Below are 21,004 nucleotides of genomic sequence, written 5' to 3' on the forward strand. Positions count from 1 at the left end.
TACCTTCTTTTAATTTTACTTTTCCTTAGGGAGAGTCATCAGTATTATTGAAAAATCGAGCACTTATTGAAATTGAGCACTCACTGAAAGTGTTAGAGAAAGCAAAATGTAAGGAATGCCATAATTCCAGTCATCTTCTCCAGATTTAACTGCATTTGGAATCCTGTATTGCTTAGAAATGGAGTTTTGCTTTACTTTCCTCTCTGATTCAGGGAGCTGATGCTTCAGGATATGTTTTCATAGGAGGTATGGCTTGTTCAGAACGAGCACTTTAAAGATGTCAAGTCCTAGTTCTGCTTTTCTGCTGGCCTGAGGCAGCAAAGTGGTGATGAGAGATGATTTTATAGGAACTTGGTGGCACAGTTGTCTTTAGGGAAATTCCTGAAAGTTGTAGCATGCTCATCTTTTAAGGGTGGCTCCACAGGAAAATGAAAAGCCCCTACAGTCTTTTTCTGGGTATTTCTCAGAATTAGAATGACCATGTCATTTATGTTCTGAGAGCTGTGCTGAGAAGGTAACTAAGGTTTCTTTCTTTGACCTTTTTTTTCTTCTCTTTAACTTCCTTTAACTGGGGCCCAACTACCCAGAGCCTGAGCTATCTGAACATTTTTTTCTCTCTCGTGAGATTAGCAAACCATGAGAAAATCAGTTCATTGTAGGAACTGGAGTGAAAAGAAAAAACAAAGAAAAAACCCATGTGGGAGTTTGGGATTGGGCTAAAATCTTCCATCTGCCAGATTGCCTTGGGACATTCACCCTACGTGATTATTGCTGTAGAAACACCGAATTTTAGTCTCTGAATTTACTTCCCCTGACTCTCCACTTCCCATCTACCACACACAAACTAAGGACAAGGAAATATTTGATTACCTGATATGTATTATTAGACTCTGTGAAATAGCTTATTTTAACTCATAATGATAACTCAAGAATTTGTTAATCATCCAAAATCAAGAAAATATGGAAAACTTGAAGAAGAAAATTAAGATTACCTATGATACTACTTCACAGAGATTACCAAAAATTTTTTTTCTGGATTATGTACTTCTAGACTTTTAAATTATCTACATATAGAAATCAATGTCCACATTTTTGGAAAAATGAGATCTCAAGGTGTTTATTTTGTAACTTTGAAAAAATTTAACAATATGTCATAGACATGTTTGAGTCAACACAGAGTTACAAATAGGTTTGCAATGAACATTTTTGTAACCATCCTTTTGTCTGGTTATTTAAACACTTGTAAGATAAATCCATAGACATTTGATTCCTAGATCACACACAGGTACTCTTCTGATCTCATTCTCTTCTACTGCCAAGTGCCCTTCAAAAATTTACATTTCCCTTCAATAGAGGTGTTTTTTTTTTTTGCGTTATTGATAAATAAAATTTAAGATAAGTAGATTTTCACCATTCTGACTGTTAGTAAATTTGTTGTTAAATGTTCATTGGCCTCTTTGGGTCCTTTATATATAACAGGATAAATATTCAGTTGACTTTCTCTTATTAATAATTTGGAACTCTCTACAGGTAATGGATAGTAAACTTTTGCCTGCTTAAATATATTGTAGACATTTTTTCCCAGTCTGTCTTTTAACTTTTTGAAGTCTTAATTTTTGTTAAGATCTGTCAGTTATTTTCATTGGCTTCTGAATTTTCTCATGCTTAGAAAGGCATGTTAAATTATGTTTTTAAAAATTCTAAATCTTATGCGTCTATCAATTTTATTTTTTAAATGTGTCTAAGTTTTATTTTTGCATTTGTTTTCAAGGAGGGCTCTAACTTTCTCTCTCCCCAGTGGATTGCAAATTTTCATAACAATTCATTGAATAATTCATTCTTTGGAAAGACTTCAGGAATATTAATTGAAACAAAATAGGGTTTTTATCAGCAAACCAAGCAACTAAATTACCTAAAACCCTCTAATGTATCTTGGCTAAGCAAGACTTTTCAGTATATTTTTAACATAATTTTTCATGTCAATTATTTTAGATTTTCTATTGTTTTGTTGTTTTTATTATATTTGTTGTTTTATTATTATAATTTGATCTCAATGGGTACTGGCTAAGGAAAAGTTCACATAGTTAGGGTTGTCATCTTTTTCACTGACTCATTTCTTTTTTCCAAAAAATTATTCACTGAACACCTATTATGTGTTAGGCAGTCTGCTTTATGCTGGGGATATAGTCATAAGTGAGACCAGGCCTTCATGGAGTTCCCTTGTAGGGAAGACCAGCAAAGATTGCAGTCTCAGTTATGAAGGAAATTGATGAGAGAGGCTGTGGGAAAGGCCTCTTTTAATAGAGTGATCAAGGAGCCTGCTCTAAAGAGGTGCCACTTGAGCTGAGACGTGACGGTGAGAAGGATCCAGACATGCAGAGCTGGGGGAGTAGCAGTGGGGTAGATGAAACAGCAAGTGCACATGCTCAGAGCCAGGAAGGAGGTGTAGTGGGGTAGTGAGGAAGGGGAAGAGAGGGTATGGGAAGGAGTGGGCAGGAAACTTTCAGGCCATGGTAAGAGGATTGGATTTTAGTCTAAGAGCAGGGGGAAGCCATACAGGGTAGGGAAGTGATGTCTGTCTTAACACTTTTAGAATTACCCCTCCGGCTACTATGTGGAGAATTAGGAAACTGTTGCAGTTGTCTGGTGAGAGTTGATGCTGCTGCTGGGACCAAGAAGGCTGCAGATGTAGAGAGAAGGGGACCACTCCATGTTGTGTTTTGGAGGAAGACTTGATTGAGTGGGTGTGAGGGTTGAGGAAAAGGGGAAATCAAAGCATGGCTCTGGAGCAAAAGTTCCTGTACTTTGCTGCACATTAGAATCACCTGGAAAACTTATCAAAATCTCAATGCTCAGGGCTTCCCTGGCGGCGCAGTGGTTGGGAGTCCGCCTGGCGATGCAGGCAACATGGGTTCGTGTCCCGGTCCGGGAGGATCCCACATGCCGCGGAGCGGCTGGGCCGGTGAGCCATGGCCGCTGAGCCTGTGCGTCCGGAGCCTGTGCTCCGCAACGGAAAAAAAATCTCAATGCCCAGCTTATACCTAGGCATCAATTAAATCAGAATGTCTAGGGTTGGAAGCCAGACACTGAAACCTTTAAAAAAATTCCCGGGTGACGACTATGCAGCCAATGTGGAGGACCATTGACAGAATGAGGGATTGCAGCTGAAACATGTAGATAAGAGTGTGTGATCAGGCGTTGAGCAGATGTGCAGAGAAGAGGGTGGAGGGTTGGTATGAGAAACCTATTAGTCATGTGGGTGGCGTTTCAAAGAAGAGGTCGGATAAGGGAGTCTTCAAGAGAGAGATTTGCCAGAGGTGCAAATGTGGAAGTCCACATCCTGTGGATAGTATTTAAAGCCACAGAACTCCATGAACTCTTCTAGAAGGGAGGATAGAGGATAGAAGTGCCCTGGACAGTCCTGAGGCACTCTGGCATCTGGAAGTCAGATGGAAGAGGAGCCAGTAAAGGAGAGCCAGAGAAGCCCAGTGAGGCAGGAAGCAAACTAGGTGAGTGGGATATCCTAGAAGTGGAGAGATGAGGTTGTTCCAGGGACGTTGTGGGTAGCTGGATCAAGTGCTGCCAAGCCACCAAGCCGAGACCTGAGAAATGGCCGCTGGAATCTGCAGCCGGCGATGGTTTCCTCTGAGCGGGTTTAGAACGGAAACCCAGTGTTTGCTGTGGAGAATCTGAAGAACAAAAGTACCTCGAGGAAGTTAAATGCTGGATTCATTCCATCATGGCTTTACTTGCTTTTTCCTTTTCCTTTCAGTAACATTTAGAAGTCTCCTGAATTTATGGACTAGGATGCTGTGGTCTGCCAAAGTATCACACTGTTTTAAATAAGAGAAATTATGTTGGAAACATTAGTTTATTTGAATGTAACATTTTTTCCCTTCATTCGTGACCATCTTACAGGCCAATGCCCTTTAAGAAATATTAATTCAGGGATCAGAAGGAACACTGGACAAGGATTCTTACTGGATTCTTGGATCCAATTCTTATTCTAAATTGGATCCTTATGGTTGGGGGCAAGTCGCAACCTCAGGGCACCTTAGTTGCCTCGTTTGTAAAATGAGGAGGTAGGAACAAGTAATCTCTAAGGTAAGGATTTCAAACTGGATGCACGTTAGAATCACCTGGGGAGCTTTTTAAATACCCCCATGCCCAGACTGCACCCATACCAATCAGGCCAGAATCTCTGAGGGGAGAAGCAGGGCATCAGTACTTTTGAGGCGCCCCCGGTGACGTGGTGTGCAATCAGGTGTGAAAACAATGATCTGAGTTCTTGTCTAGCTCTAATACTTTGAGTTATTCTGTCCTGGGTATAAATACGTTCCTGGGGCTTCCCTGGTGGCGCAGTGGTTGAGAGTCCACCTGCCCATGCAGGGGACACGGGTTCGTGCCCCGGTCCGGGAAGATCCCACATGCCGCGGAGCGGCTGGGCCCGTGAGCCATGGCCGCTGAGCCTGCGCGTCCGGAGCCTGTGCTCCGCAACGGGAGAGGCCACAACAGTGAGAGGCCCGCGTACCGCAAAAAAAAAAAAAAAAAAAAAAGTACGTTCCTGCCTTAGACAAAATCAGAAAGAAGGGAGGAATGAATAGACACTGGGTGGCAGCTAGCAGTGTCTGTCATGGGAGGTCTCAAAATTTACCTTCCAGACTTCCTCTCACAGGAAGGGATTGAAGGATACTCTCCACAAAAATGAGGGAGTAAAGAAAGAGGTGGAAATGGGATCCAGGAAATGCTTCTACTTCTAGGGCTGCTACATCAATACATGATACCTATATGGGCCTGATAGGAGAATGCAGAATCCAATTTAGGAAGGAGGTGAAGGGAATTCCCAAACTGATGGCCTTGAATAAGGATTAGAAAGCAACCCATGTAGTTGGAACAGGAGGATGAGGGCTCCAGGAATGATGTCCCTGGGAGAAGGGAGTTGACAGGATGCCCAGCTTGGTTGACTGTACTGAAAGGAGCTGCCAGATTCAGCTGGAGTTTCGTGATAAAGTCCTGGTTGGTATATGGAAAACCAAGCAAATGGAGAAAAAGGTAATTAACTCCAGAAAAACATTTTTATAAGAGAGAATATAAAATCATAGTGTACTGGGGGCTTCCCTGATGGCGCAGTGGTTAAGAATCCACCTGCCAATGCAGGAGACACGGGTTCGAGCCCTGGTCCGGGAAGATCCCACATGCCGCAGAGCAACTAAGCCCGTGCACCACAACTACTGAGCCTGTGCTCTAGAGACTGTGAGCCACGACTACTGAGCCCGCGTGCCACGACTGCTGAAGCCTGTGCGCCTAGAGCCCATGCTCCGCAACAAGGGAGGCCACCGTAGTGAGAGGCCCGTGCACAGCAACGAAGACCCAATGCAGCCAAAAATAAATAAATAAAATAAATTTATTAAAAAATATGTATATAAATAAAAATAAAATCATAGTTGTACTAATAGCTCAACTCTGAAGAGTATTTGCATATTCACTTCATAAGTTCTGAATGTTAATTTATCTGAATGTTTATTTATTATCAAATTTTTATTAAAACTTTGTTGGGACAATGAGTGGGGAGGTGAAATGTGTGTGTTGGCTGGGGAGGGCAGCTGTAAGAGCTACATTCCTATTTTCCATAGGAGGATATAAATTGATAATATACTAAAGAGGAAAAAATAGTGAAATGGTATTATTTAGAAATGTTAAATAACAACAACATCAACAAAGCAGATAAAATTGGTTGCCCCTAAGGGGCAGAAATCAGAAGAGGGGTTCATTATAGTCCATTTAAAATGAAGTACACCCTTAAGTTTGGGGGGGAAATGACAGTGGGACCAGGTCATGCAGAGCTACACAGATGTCGGTTCCGAGAAGGCAGCCTGGTGGTACTGTTCACTGTGATGAGGATACAGGAAGAAGGACAGATGTGGGAACTGGTTCACCCTGCTTCCCCTGCCCCATCCTCTGTGACTAGGAAGTGCTAGTTGTGGATTAGAAAAAACCTACTTCTAGTGCTACTACATCAGTACATGATACCTATACAGGCCTGATAGGAGAAGGGTTGCCTATCAAGATTATTTTCCATTTATTTGTTGGAGCTGGGGGAACAGACACCAATTTCTCTCTAGCTAAGGAGTTTATAATACTAGCTGGGATAACAAAAGAGAAACCACATCTCAGGTGTGGCTGCAGTTCTGAAACAGTAGAGAATTAGTCCCAAATATTTTTGATAACTTATCCCCACCAGTTAAAAGAACATCTACTCTCTCTGAATGGATATTTATTTGTATACTGTATGTAAAACCATATATACAATAGAACAGGTAAAATGAACATTTTAAGGGCTGAGATAGATGAGGATGTTAAGAAAAAAATGCTAAATGCAGTGACTTCATAGTATCATTATGACTTCACAGTATCATTATCAGTATCATTACTTATCATCACTTACATTACTTACATGCATCTTAGGCGCAATATATACACTTAGGGCAAGGTTCAACAGTAGTAGATTTAGTCAATACTGTAAGTACTTTCTTGATAAATCTGGGTTTTTTTCCTTTTGGATCAGATTTGCTTTTCATCTCTTTAACTCATGGCCAACAAAAGTTGTATTAGGGTAGTATTAGCTCTCCCATTTTCTTGATGTTAATTTAGGCTTACGTTAGTTTTACAAGGAGTCTAATGATTTGCAAGAATCTTTATGTCCATTTTGTGAGGGTTAGCTAAAGTGGATAATATACTCTAACAAATGCTTAAATGGGCCTATGTAAACCCTAAGTGGTGGGAATCTGCTGAAAAACAATGAGGGCACCATACTTCGGGAACTTGCACTCTTCCCCCAGATTGCCTTGTGCACCTAATCGAAATACAGGCATCTGGCTTTCTGACCACATGAGGGTATGTTAGGTGTATAATTCATACATTGAAACTTGTAAATCTTAACTTACTTTTGCTTGGTTAATACAATTAGAAGCCCTAGCCCTGTCTTCTCACATCCCATTGGATGGTCTTGCATACCCGACTTGTGTGCACACACCCCACTTTGGAGGCCACTGCAGTAGAAAACAAACTTTCATCCCTCTTTTTGAGTAGGGTAAGGGTCATACAAGCTGAAAATCAGTAGCAGTCTGAGTTGGTTAGCTTATTTGCTAAATAGATCGTGCTAATGGGAACAAGGTACCATCACTGAAACTGATGTGTGCATTTATCTGAGGCAAAGGTCAAAAACCTTCACAAGTTCCTTGAGGTTAAGAATTTTCAGTAATTTGTTCAGTTTTTCTTTTTTCAAAACTTCAAGCTTCCATAGACTCTTTTGGTCATTGATTTGATAAAGCTGGAGTTGCCCTTTGGTCATATGATAGGCTTAAAATTAGCTGACATCACACAGTCCTGATTATCTAGGCAAAGAGTAGATTTTCTTAATAACTGATGGTAGCTCTGATGGGCTTCCTTCCTGACTTCTCCCCACAGTACCAGTGTCAGGCTTCCTTCCTAAGTCCAGCTTCTCTAGCTTTTATTTAGCCCACTGTGTGGATGACTTTGCATTCTATTCCAGGTCTTGTTTTTACTCTTACAAATACTGTGTTTTTTTTCCTTTGATATTTGGGTACTTGTGCCATTTATTAAGCTGATACAAATCTATGTTTCCTATGGTTTCGTGAAACAAAAATAATCCATAAGAGTCGTGATTGCTCTTATTTATTTCCTGCAGTTTCAGGTGCGTGACTGCCCTGCAATTGATGGATCAGTGTAACTGAGACCTTCATGGATTTCTGTTCCATAACTGTTTTTATGGTGTAGTCACTTCTCCTGGTTGTGTTCCCACCACTTAGCAACTCTCTGTCCTTCTCTAAACCTGTTGGTGATTTTCATCGTTTTTGATGGAAGTTGCAATATTCCTCCTGCTGATCTAATTCTTGCTTACCAAGTTGTGATTGCAGCTTTCAAGCCTCGTGTACCAAACATCCAGCCCGGTGCTCAGCCCTAGAGGGTGTTGGATAAGTATGTGTCAAATGCAGGAATGTTTTAATGTTTTGGTCTTATGATATTGTCCTGTCTCTCTTTTGTTTTTTAGTGTTCCCTCTTTTCACTTGGCACTTTTTTTTTTTTCGGCACTGTTGTATTTTTGATATAGTGATAAGATGTGTGGTTGTGTGTGCACCTGTGCATGCCCATGTTTAATACCCTTCATCTACTGGGGAACTAGGGAAAACCCACAAATTGAGAAGAGTGGGGCAGTAAAGTGCCTTCAGAAATGTAGAGTTTAGAAAGCTTACACATTTGCATTTTCCTTAAGATACTAGAATTTTTGAACCAAAATATCATTAATATTTTTTCTGTATTTTTATCATTGTATCATCGGTTGATCACATTTGACTAGTACCATCCTATATTTCAACGATTGGCTCCTGCACGCTTGAGGGGAAAGGTTTTCATGCTAGCCTTTTCATTTTTCTTTTTATTCTTCACAGTGGTATGAGTACTGCAGCTGTTCTCTAAACACCTAAGTGAACAACTTTGGGAGGTTTTTAAATAATTAATGTAAATAATTTAATACAGTGAGTGATCCCCATGTGCATTATCTGCTACTTTGCCTTTTCTTTTCTTGGTCGAGACTTACCTTCCTAATCAGGTTTCTTAGGGTAATATTAAGAGCAGTTATCATTTCCTGATCATTGAGTGGCCATATTAGTTGAGGAAACCAGCAGCTGGAAGAATTACTTGAAGCCTCTTGGAGCAATTGGGCTGCATCAATTCCCTTCTCTTTGTTCCAGGGCCCTCAAAGAATACTTCAATTATATCACTTGACACATTTTATTATACTTTTATCTCTTCACATCTCCTCTTCCACTGGACTGAGCTCCTGGAAGGCAGGAAAATGTCTCTGTCAGAGCTTGGCTCACAAGGTGTTCACCAAGCACTTGACCTACTACCCTGTGTTTCACACCACTGTTTTCCAGGGAACAACTTCCTCTTTCTTCAGTACAGTGTTTCTCACACTAGAGGCCGAGGGTATGTTGTGGGGAGGAGTTTCCATGCCTTTATTCTGAGGGTTCTATCACAACTTTTCAGATGCCCTTTTTATTTTACTAAATGAAAAGACATTGTGAATCACCAGGATGAATAAATTAGCAACCCAGATCCACTGAGGTGATGGTGGTTAACGCTGAATTTGGTATCACTCAAACATGCCCGCGAAGCTTCCACAGGCATGTTCTCAGGGGTCTGAAGGTTCATATTGGAGGATGTGGCTCTTAGGCACAGATAAGATGCCACCTTCTTGGAAATGCCTCCTTTGATCAATGCTCTTCATCAAGTGCTCCGTAGCACCTGCCACTCCGTGTATTAGGACATGTTACGGGATTCCCCCTCTGGCTCTGAACCTGTCTCCCCAGAAGCAGACCCTTGCTTCCATAATACTTTATATACTTATGGTACAGCAGACACTGAGCTATTTGATAACTTGTGAATTTGCACTCACAAGTCTGTCTCTCCTACTGGATGCTGAGCATCTATTCAGCTTTGTGGCCCGAGCACCCAGCAAAATCGCTCAGCACAGGAAGTGTTCAGTAAGTTGGTTAGATCAAATCAGGAGGTAACTATAGCAGCTGCAGGGCAAACACATTTAAAAAGTCTTCTTATTCTTTTGAAATGAGACTCATTTTGGTCATTGATTTTACATTTTTTTTGTTTTTCCCAAGGTTTTCTTATAGATATTTTTACCTATATGTCTTTAAATATGGTAAGTATGGTTGTTTTCTAATCTGCGTCTGATTCTGATATGCTTGGCCCTGTTTCTGAAATTAGTTGACTGCTTCATGCTACTTGGTTTCCTCGTGGGCCTGGTATGTATTAGTACCTGTTAGTCAACGTGTTTTACAAGTTATTTGTTAGAGCTCCCCAAGTCCTAGGATGAGCGTCTGGAGAGGTCTGCATGTGTTTGCTAGGAGACGAGGGCAATTCCAGTCTGGAGTCCCCTGAACCCAAGCAAGCTCACAGTGTAACATTCCCTGGCTCACCCAGGCAAGAGGCTCAAAGGGCTGGGTTGTGACCATCATTTTTCAGTATGGGTCCTTCCCTTCCTTTCCCTCTCCCTCCCCTCCCTCCCTACCTCCTTCCTTCCCTCCCTTCTTCTTTCCAGCAAAATAACCTGGCCTACTAATTCTGGAAATAGGAGGTCTAAATATTAACTTAAAAATAGAAAATCATTAACAACTGAGTATAAGGCTGAAAAAGTCTTAAAATGAGCCTTAATATAGTCTCTCTATTTTTACTTTTCCTTTGAGCTTCTTTTAAATTTGTTAGTCAAGCTAAATAACATAGGTCCTAAGTCAATATAAAAATGTCATTAAGATATTTTAGGTGAAAACCCCCCATTATAAAAACTTTCTAAGAAATGAGTAACTTGAATGATCCGCTAAACTTAATAGAGTTTATTCATTAAACTTACCATCAAGATGCTTCCTGTTTCAAGAAATAGAAATCAAACTTAAACAGGCTTAAGGTCCAAAGAGTGTTTATTGGCTCAACTTGAAAGTCTTGGAATCATGGCTTCAGGCACAGCTAGCTCCAGGAACTCAAACATTGTCATTAGGCAATCTTAACTGTTCTGTGTTAGCTCCACTTTTTGGCAAGCTCTCCTATGCTGGCTTCCAGGTGAGATGGTGAGATGACTTCCAGGAATTCTAGACTCAGCCTATGCTTTAAGTCTGTGATCCCCAAACTTTGCTGTTTATGCATTCAACAGTAAAAGTTAAGCACATATCCCCAATGTGTATATATTATTTATAAATTATATGCTACTATATACCACTGTTATTTTATATGTTATATTATTAGCAGAGCTTGTTTTTCTGTTTGTTTGTTTTTAAGATAAAGAGTAAAGTGGAAGTACTAATATTTTCTATTCTCCTAGTGGATTGTTTTGCACACCCCATTTTGGGGGCTACTTAGTGGAAAGACCACATCTCTTCCATTGGTTATAATTACAGTCTTGTGACCACATTTCATTGGTTCTTTTTGGCCTAGCTTGAGTCATGTGCCCATTTCTGAGTCCAGAGTCCTTGAAATAGTAAAAGCAAAATTTTGCTAATATATAGGATGACACAATTATATGATTGGGCATAAATAGAGAGATGCTATTTTAACTTTAAAGATATTTATAATTTGGGATCTATAATCACTGATATATCACGCAAAAAAAAAGAGACATAATCCTTCTTTCAAGGATTATAGAACAGAGAGTTATAGAACAGAGATTCTCTATTTCCATAACAACTTAATTCCATTAGTCTGTACTAAATTTCTGTGATTTCACACCTAGCATATCACCAAAGTATCCCACCTAGTTTTTGTTAATACTCCAGTGACAAGTGAATGCTATCTGTTAGGATGTAGGAATTGACAAGTCTTGCAAACAAAATCCTATTTTTATAATTTTGATAATGGCCACTTGGAACAAGATGGGTAGCTATACGTAAAGGCAGGTGATAGAAGGTCCTGAATCATTTTCAGATTTCTAAAGTGAAAAGGACATCGCTGGCTGGAGAGAGTTTTGCTTGTAAGAATGGGTAAAGCATGTGAATGGAAAGTATTAATCAGGAGCTTTCTGATGGACAGGCTCTTTTGTGTATTTAAAAATTAATCTTCTTTGGCAGAGATGCAATGGCTCATCTTGATTCTGAGGTGACAGAAGAATGTCTGAGAGAAGACCTGAAGTTTTACTTCATGAACCCTTGTGAAAAATTCCGAGCCAGACAACAGATTCCGTGGAAAATGGGTTTGCAGATTTTGAAGATAGTCATGGTCACCACACAGGTAAATTATATTATCAGTTCATTTGTTCTTTTTCTTATCCCAGGATGAAACTGTTTTCCCATGTTCTGCCACTTGACTTTTGTCCTGAAAAGGCCACACTCATGTTCATAAACCTGTAAAATTATATTGATTCTGGAGGGCAGGTGGTAGGTCGAAGTTCAGTTTAGATGCCGACTTTGTTTTAATGAGGGACTCTGAGGTCATCTCTCACAGATTCTGTAAATATAGATAATACTAGACCTGAAGGGGGTGTGGGGTTTCTATATCTGAATGAGGCACAGGGCTCATGAAGGCTGCCCAGTCCAAAGTGATCTGTGTTCTTGAAATCTTTTATCTTTATTCAAATACATCTTATATAAATACACTTTGGAAATCTGCATTTTGGACTGTTTTGATTTTGGATTTATGGAATGCTAAGTTTTCTTTTCATCAGTAGCTAAGTGCTTAAGTAAACACTCCCCCACCTTACCTATGCCCTGTCCCTTTTCCCAGGCACTATAAGGAGTGTCTAAAGACTACACTGGGACCTTTTGCTTAAATTCATACTGTTAAGCACTTTATTATCAGTTGTCATCTAGTTTTTGGGCCTGTGCTACTGAACCAGTTTTAGGGAGGCTTCTCTGTAGGTAACTACATTTGAAACACGCGTCCTTTTAAAAACAGTACTGATTTGGGATATTAGGCTCCATGGGAAAATAATTATTCTGTCATCAGTGTAACAACTGTTTGTAAAGATGTGATTTCTGGAACACAAAAGTAAATACCTTTCTAAAAATCACTTCCATATAGTTTTAGAAACGAGAGAGGCGGCTCCTGCCATAACTGAAGTTGCATCTTTATCCTGTGTTCATAAAGAGGTCTTGTCACTGCATGACATGCTGTACCAGCTCGTCACGTTTTAGGGTAAACAAGTTACTTCCAAAGAGACAAAGATGAGAGGCAGGGCCAGTGTTAAATGTATATGCTTAGCTATTTTCTTTTTTTTTTTTTTTTGCGGTACGCGGGCCTCTCGCTGTTGTGGCCTCTCGCGCTGCGGAGCACAGGCTCCAGACGCGCAGGCTCAGTGGGCACGGCTCATGGGCCCAGCCGCTCCGCGGCATGTGGGATCTTCCCGGACCGGGGCACGAACCCGTGTCCCCTGCATCGGCAGGCGGACTCTCAACCACTGCACCACCAGGGAAGCCTATTTTCTTTGAAAATTTTTTTCATTTTAATTCTTGGTTTTGAAGTTTTAATTTTTGCAACCTACCTATAAAGTAGGTGCATTGCTAGTATTGTTTGGAAGAAGGAGAAATAATGTCCCCTTTTGCTATTTGGTTAATTTTAATTTTTCCCCTATTATTTCTTTTGCCAAACCAGCTGTCATTTCAAGTTTTTGATCTATTAATGTTATTAAAATTGTAACTTACCTAGGCATAAAATACCATCACCCTCTTTGACTTACCTTTTTTGTCCTGCTAACTACTAAATCCCATGGAGTCTTCCTTCAAAACTGTATCTCTATGTTTTGCCATATTCACTATCTCCTCTCTAGCACAAACTCTTACATTGTTAGTTAATTAAAAATGTGTCTGAAGCACCTCATATGCTCTGCATTGTCTTGGGAGTATAAGCTGTGAATGTGTTACCACTGCTGACAGCTCACATGTAGCCTAGCCGTTCCATGTGCCAGGCACAGTAAGTGCTTCATGTGTGTTAGCTCATTCCATCCTCACTGGAATCCATGAGGTAGGTTCAGTTTTTACCCGCTCTGTATGGATGAGGAAACTGAACCAAAAAGAGCTGAGTAATTTGCCTATGGGCATTCAGCCAGGAAGTGGCAGAGCCGGGATCTGAGCTCTGGCAGTCTGGCTCCAGAGTCTGCACTCTTATTCAAATACTGTTTCTTTCTAGATGTTGATCTTCAGAGTTTGCACTCGAGGAATACACATAAGTTAACTAGGCTGCTTCTGGAACTCATCTTAGGCCTACCTTTTTTATCTCCATATGCACCAGTCCATTCAATACACGTCAGATTAATTTTTTCTTAGAATGCTTTTATTGTGTCTCTCCTGCTCAGAAACTTCTGTAGAGCCCTATTTTCCACAGAACAAAATTTTGACTCTGTGGCCTGAAATTCACAGATTTCCACAGTCTCCTTCAACTTGCCTTTCCAGCAGCTTTTCATCTCCTGTTTCCTCCCCACATCCCAGACAGATGGACCCACCCAGTGATTCTCATCCCTGCCCTGTTGTTTCTCCAAGTCCAGAGGGATTCTTTTTCTCCCTCATCATGCAGGTGCTATTTGAAGTCCACCTCCCCTGCAAGCCTTGCCTGATCACTCAACGTGTAGTTTTTTCTGGGTTCACTACTACCCCTTGCTGGCCACATCACTGATTTCACTTTTAATAGAATATTTCTGGGAATCGATCACTTACTTTTTTGTGTAACTGTACCCGGCCTCCCCTAACAAAATTTTGGTGGATTAAACTTGTGTTCCCCTGTAGGGTCCTTCTAATAAGTTTTGCTACTTGGGTGATATGTAATTGGAACAGATTTCTCAAATATCTTTCTTTCCTTCAAATCCCACTTTTCCCTCCTCCTCTTTTTCTGTCGCTTTTAGCACTCCATCCTCAAGTCTAATGGGATGGGTTCTGTTTTATCACGGTTGATGGGAAGGAAACTTTTTCTTTTAGACATTCCTACCCTGCATTCTGCAGTGATTTATAATCTTGAGAGAGGTGTCTACATTCTTTTGCTAGATCTGCTCTTTCTCTCCCATATTCTTTGTATATTATTAGAGTGGTATCTTGTTTTTACCTGGTACAGAATATTTTCTCCTCCATTGATTTCATAATCAGGTCTTAAATTCACAATCTTTGCCAGGCTGCACTTAATGTGTAATTATTTTTCTGTCTTATAACCTCAGCAAATCTTAAGATCTAGTTAGTGGGGCTAGAATGCACTTTTCTGTCACCCCTTTGTTTTTTTTTTGGACGCTATTCCTTAAGCTAGAATCCTCCTCCTGTGTCTACCAGGGAACCGTTTCCCTCCCTCCTTCCTTTTTTTTTTTTTTTTTTTTTGCGGTACGCGGGCCTCTCACTGCTGTGGCCTCTCCCGTTGCGGAGCACAGGCTCCGGACGCGCAGGCCCAGTGGCCGTGGCTCACGCGCCCAGCCGCTCCGCGGCATGCGGGATCTTCCCGGACCGGGGCATGAACCCACGTCCCCTGCATCGGCAGGCGGAGTCTCAACCACTGCGCCACCAGGGAAGCCCCTGTCAGCCCCTTTTAAAAAATGAAATTATTTGACCAATCCTCCATCATCTCTTCACTCTTGCTCTGTAGGGGGTGTTTCGTTCTGCCATCGCAGGAAGGGGACCTCATGATCTCCCCCTCCAGAGTTTCTCTCCTCTACTGAGAGTTGCTTGGAAAGTCCTACCCCTGACCTGATTTGGGGCCATACATGTGGATCTTTGCTTGTTCTGTGAACAACAGGATGGAGAACATTTCCTGTTCTTGATGCCAGATGGAGGTGGTTCCAAGCAGAGGTTATACCTCCATGTTCTCTCATTCCCAAAATTGAGGTAATGAGCTTTGAGTCTACATAAGGGGGTAGCTTAAAATAGCAGCAAATTGAATGCTGCTGTCTTGGTCGAGTTATTCACTCCCCATTCACTTTTTGGGTTTCTTTAGCTTAGCTAGGAGCGTGGGAAGAGTGGCTCTAATATTCCCCACTTCTAGAGTTAAGTTGGCAGCATTTCAGTTTGAGAGGTTGTAGGCCATGTGGTCAAGAGAACAGGTGAGTCAAACAAACCTGGTTTGGATCCCCGCTCTCACACTTTTCTTTTCTGTTTCAACCTGGATAAAGTATCTGACTTCAGGTTGCAGGTGTATAAAATGGGATGGACAGATTCGGTATTTGACTCTGACATTGTGATGGCCACTACTCCAGTTCCTGAGCCCCTAGTAGTGGAAAAAAGAAAAGAAAAATCCCTGTCCTTGTGGAGTCTAGTGTAATATCTCCCTCAGAGGGTATTGGCAAATTAAGTGAGAAATAAAAGTTATAAATTTTAGGCACAGTGCCTGGCACTCAGGACATAAGAGCTGTTATTCAGCACTATGCAGTGTCAACCTTGTCTACTTTATATCCCTGCTTGGCACAGAATAAGCACTCAGTAAACTTCGACTGAAGAACTTGATTCATGTGTGTGTACCAGTTTTTTTTTTCATTTGTATGTCAGTATTTAATAAAACCCCCAAACAATCATGTGTGTATTGTTTCCCTGGTTTACTTTTTTAGCTTTTGAAAAGCAACGTGACCTTTCCTTTTCTGGCAGTTCCTACAGGCACCATTGATAGACATCACATACTTGAAAGAATCTTTAGCCTTTGGTTGCTTAGCTTTCAGCACAGGTTGGATGTTGTGGGACTTCTTATCTGATATTTTCCTTAGAATAGCTGGGCTAAGCAATGGCTCAGTCCTTTGACTTGGTATTTGAGGAATGTGATCTGGTGAGGCTCAGATGCTAAAGAGTGTCATCTATGTACATTCTCAAACAATAGTTGCAGGTCTGGAAAGCTGGCACGTAAATTCTTTAACAGGAGTCCTAAAGTCAGATTTTTCAGCAGGTGGAACTCCTGTAACATAATAAAAATGACTTTGGATTTAGGCCTGGCTTTCATTCTAGTTAGGTGTCTTGGGCAGTGTAATGAGACTAAATCCCAGTTTCCACATATGTAAAGTGGGGTTAACAGTATTAACATTTTCATAAGATTGTTGTGTTATTAAGGGAGATAGTGCGTGTAAAGCAGTTAGTACAGTGCCTGCAGTGTGATAATTGCTGAAAACTGGTAACTATTTTTAATTATTTAGCCTGTTTAAAAAGTCGGGCAAAATTTAAAAGATAAAAAAATACAGGGACTTCCCTGGTGACGCAGTGGTTAAGAATCTGCCTGCCAATGCAGGGGACAAGGGTTTGATCCCTGGTCCGGGAAGATCCCACATGCTGCAGAGCAACTAAGCCCGTGTGCCACAACTACTGAGCCTGCGCTCTAGAGCCCGTGCTCCTCAACAAGAGAAGCCATTGCAATGAGAAGGCTGCACACCACAACGAAGAGTATCCCCCGCTCGCCGCAACTAGAGAAAGCCCGCATGCAGCAACGAAGACCCAACCCAGCCAAAAATAAAAATAAATGAAATAAATTAAAAAAAAAAATACAAATCACTAAAAAAATTATGTAAGTTTGCAGGTGCAAATTAACATTTGTTTCATCTGAAAGGTCTGGTAGTTGAACCATGGAGTGACAGCAGGTAACACAAATGTCAAGGTCATCTTGTTGAACTTGCTGGTTTCACACATGATAGCAGAGTCCCAAATTGTTTTGGTGACTTAGCATGGTGAAGGTTTGGGTTACGTTTTCTGGACTCTCATTGTCTAATAAAGCAGATGAGGAGATAAAGTGGGCAGATGGGGAAGGGTGTGTGGGACAGGGTTCATAAGGGTCTGACTTCTGCCATGGCATGTGTGTGTCTGTATTTGTGTTGATGTGAGAAGGAGAGAGAACGACAGCAGCAGAGCACATGTGAGGGTGTACGTGTGAGACAGGGTGTGTGAGAGTGAGTGTGAAAGAGCATGTGACAGAGTGTGAGTTTGAGTGTGAGTGGAGAGAGAGGTTGTTTGTGTATGGAATTTCCTGGGTTTGGGGGGTAGACATTTAGTGCCCGCTAATTTTCCCTACTTGTTGGATTCCAAGAAGAAAACTTAAGGGCAGAAAGAATACATTCACTCCTGGTGAAGAGAGCCCTTGGCATCTAACCCTGTATAAGGAGGAATAAGTAGGAGTTTTATCACAAGAAGGTGGGTGCGTGGTGACAGTGTTTGGGTCGACATCATGGAGGTGGAGTGACCCCTGTTATCCTTTGTGGTGCTTTGATGCTGTAGATCTTGGAGACAGGAACTCTTAGGTGTAAATCTCATACGAGTTCTTGCAGAGCTAGAGGAATTGAATTCCTTTGACGACAATTACCTCTTAGCTGGAGGAAGTACTATACAGGCCACTTTTCAAAAACGTTCTTCACAAGCCACGTGCAAAACACTGTTATGAGTTTTTAAAATACTTACAATTTCTGAATGTGAAATCATCTAGATTTAACTGTCCAATAGTAGTCAAGCACGTGAATTAGTGGCTTACTAAGCACAGTTGACCCTTGAACATAGCAGGTTGGAACCACACAGGTTCACTTATACGAGGATGTATTTCCGTAGTAAATACTACAATGCTACATGATCCACGATCCATGGTCGGTTGAATCCTCGAATTCGCAGGTCGGACTATAAATTATACTTGGATTAACTCCCGCATTGTTCAAGGCTCAAATGTCCATCAGTTTTGAAAACAATAAATTTGAAATACAAGTGTAAGAAAAAGAGATTCAAATTAGATAACCAACCAGGACCTACTGAATAGCACAGGGAACTGCGCTCAGTATCTTGTAATAACCCGCAATGGAAGAGGATATAAAAAAGAATATATATATATATATATAATTGAATCACTTTGCCATACGTCTGAAGCTATCGCAACATTGTAAATCAACTATATTTCAAAAAAGTTTTTTTGAAAAGAAAAAAATAGCAGAACTATAAAAAAAGAAAAAGGAAAATGGATTCAGACATAACTGACTTGGATTCCTCCTTCCTCTTCTCCTTCTCCATCATTAAAGGCCAGTAAGGGTGTTAGTCTCTAGGAGTGCTCATTTCTTCTAATTTTATGCTATTTTGAATTGCTGATTTAGCTTGGTGAGGTTATTTCTGGGGGGAAAGACTTCCTTTTTGACATTGATATGATTAGTAAAAGCCAAAGCAGTGAGATTTTTCTGGCTGATGTTTATAGGTGAGGATTCACGATAATAAGAAGGCATTTGCCTCCCCTGGTAAATGGTAAAATTCATATACTTCTGTTTGATTTTCTTTCCTAGCTTGTTCGTTTTGGTTTAAGTAACCAGCTGGTGGTTGCTTTCAAAGAAGAAAACACTGTTGCTTTTAAGCACTTGTTTTTGAAAGGATATTCCGGTGTAGATGAAGATGAATATAGTTGCAGTGTATATACTCAAGAGGACACCTATGAGAGCATCTTTTTTGCTATTAGTCAGGCAAGTATTTTGTTGTGACTTACCTATACTTTGAGAATATGTTGATCCTTGACCTTGCTGTCTTAGCAAAGAAAAAAATTATACATATATTAACATATTCTGATTTAAGTTTTGCATAGTCTGCCAAAAGTTTATTGCTTTTTCCGTAGCTACATTTCCACACAATAGATTTTGCCTATTTTAAGTTTTTCTTTAAGATTTATGTTTGTATTTATCCCTTCCCACCCGCTACTATTGGGAGATTACCGCAGATCAAATAGCCAAATAGCTAAAAGTAGGCTTATAATCTCAGAAGGTTTGATGAATGAGAGACCAAATCTAAGATTCTAGCATCTCAATTTTGATGTCTTAGTATTAATAAGCCTAGCTGAACTTTAAGAATATGGAGTAGGATATGATAATATTTGTGTCTAGGTAGTATTGAGAAACCAGATTGGTAGGCCTGAAGAAAATATTTAAAGGAGAGAAATTCTTATTCTTTCTTATTCATTCATTCATTCATTTACTCATTCAGTAAATATTTGGGTACCGAGTATGTACCAGGTACTGTTCTAGACATTGGGGATATAGCATGAATAAAACAGACAAAACTCCTGTCCTTATAGAGCTTAATTCTAGAGGGGAGAGCCAGACAAATGAAAAGAAGTAAAAAATAAAGTACAGAATGCTGACTCCTTGAAAACACCACCAAAACAAACAAACAAACAAACAAAAAAACGCATGTTGGGAAGCAAGACTGAGCTCACTGCTAACAGTGGTAGCAGAGATGGTCCCTTGACCATTCTCCATAGGTTGTAGAGTGCAAAGTCTGGCTATAGATTTTGAAGTCTGGTTTAAGGCATGTCTTTCAGTGTGAGGGGAGCTGGATAAGAACTGAGTAAAGATCATCCTATAATAGTTTAGGATTGGTGGGCATAACAAGATGAGGGTTTTGGTGGGGGATGTTCAGAGAGTCTTGGGAGTTATTAGACTACATCTTCAAAATGATCATCTATTTAAATGAGGTTTTGGGATGTTCCTGAAGTAAACAATACACTTATTTGCAATTTTTATGTTCCTGGGCAAAAGTTTCCTGGAATAATAAATTCATATTAATGAAGATAGGGGCCAGTAAAGCCCTGGTAGTACAGATAGGCAGATGGTAAAGCTGTGTTAATGTAAGCGGTGGGTGTGGATGGCTTGGGTCCTCAGAGGTATGTTGAAAATGATAACTGGAATGAAGCGGGGAGGAGACTGGACTGCCTGGTGGTGCCTGTGCACTGGAGATGGATGTTTGCAGTTTTCTTTGGGTGGTAAGGAAAGGCCTCATGGAGGCGGTAATATTTGAGTCAAGGTCTGAAGACGTGAACCTTGCAGGTAGATACCTGGGCTTCTAGGCAGAGGGAACAGCAAAGACCCCAGGCAGGAGTGTGCCTAGAGAGCTCCAGAACTGCCTGGAGGTCAGTGTGGCTTTGGAGGTGGGTGTGTGGAGCCAGTGGCCAGTAGTGGGCTGGGAGTTCAGAGAGATAGGCAGGACCTTGACTTTGGCTCTGAGTGGGTGGGAGCCTCTGGCTGCACTTTAGTTTCGAGTTCTGTGATGCCGTGTGTTTCTGCTCAACCCAAGAAAATTACCTTGTGGTGTTTTACATTGGGGAGTTCTACTGAGGGATATGAGACAAACAATAAAAAATAGCTAAAAGTATATTCCATGTGCTATAACTTCTGATGAAACTTGTTAAGCTCATAAATGTCTTTATTTAATTATTTTTAATAGTTTCATCAGCTAAGGAATTTATCTCTGGGGACCCTTGGTTATGGAGAAAATGAAGACAACAGAATTGGATTAAAAGTCTGTAAGCAGCATTACAAGAAAGGGACCATGTTTCCTTCTAATGAGACGCTAAATATTGACAGCGACATTGAAATAGGTAATACAGTGATAATTTCATTATATTTCTTTATCATCTTCTGTGGTAAGAGCAAAAAACACCCTCGTGCGCCGGGAGCCCAAATGAAACAACTTCGCTTTTGTGACGGCTGACCTATCTGAGGCTTTAACGTTTGCCTGCAAAGAGCTTT

The 21,004-nt window shown here is 40.7% G+C and overlaps 1 protein-coding gene across 2 annotated transcripts in view; it reads left to right on the plus strand.

Moving 5' to 3' along the window:
* Positions 1-21,004, plus strand: part of MCOLN2 (mucolipin TRP cation channel 2) — a 61,451-nt gene that overhangs the window by 3,636 nt on the left and 36,811 nt on the right. For both annotated transcript variants that reach the window (XM_022580944.2, XM_022580945.3), the window contains exons 2-4: positions 11,655-11,814; positions 18,773-18,946; positions 20,700-20,853. In XM_022580944.2, coding sequence (XP_022436652.1) covers positions 11,655-11,814; positions 18,773-18,946; positions 20,700-20,853 — 488 coding nt within the window. The remainder of the gene's footprint in view (positions 1-11,654; positions 11,815-18,772; positions 18,947-20,699; positions 20,854-21,004) is intronic.

The sequence above is a fragment of the Delphinapterus leucas genome, chromosome 1, assembly GCF_059928025.1.
Source record: "Delphinapterus leucas isolate spDelLeu-1000000601 "Yukka" chromosome 1, BTC_Dleu_Yukka2, whole genome shotgun sequence".
Lineage (NCBI taxonomy): Eukaryota > Metazoa > Chordata > Mammalia > Artiodactyla > Monodontidae > Delphinapterus > Delphinapterus leucas.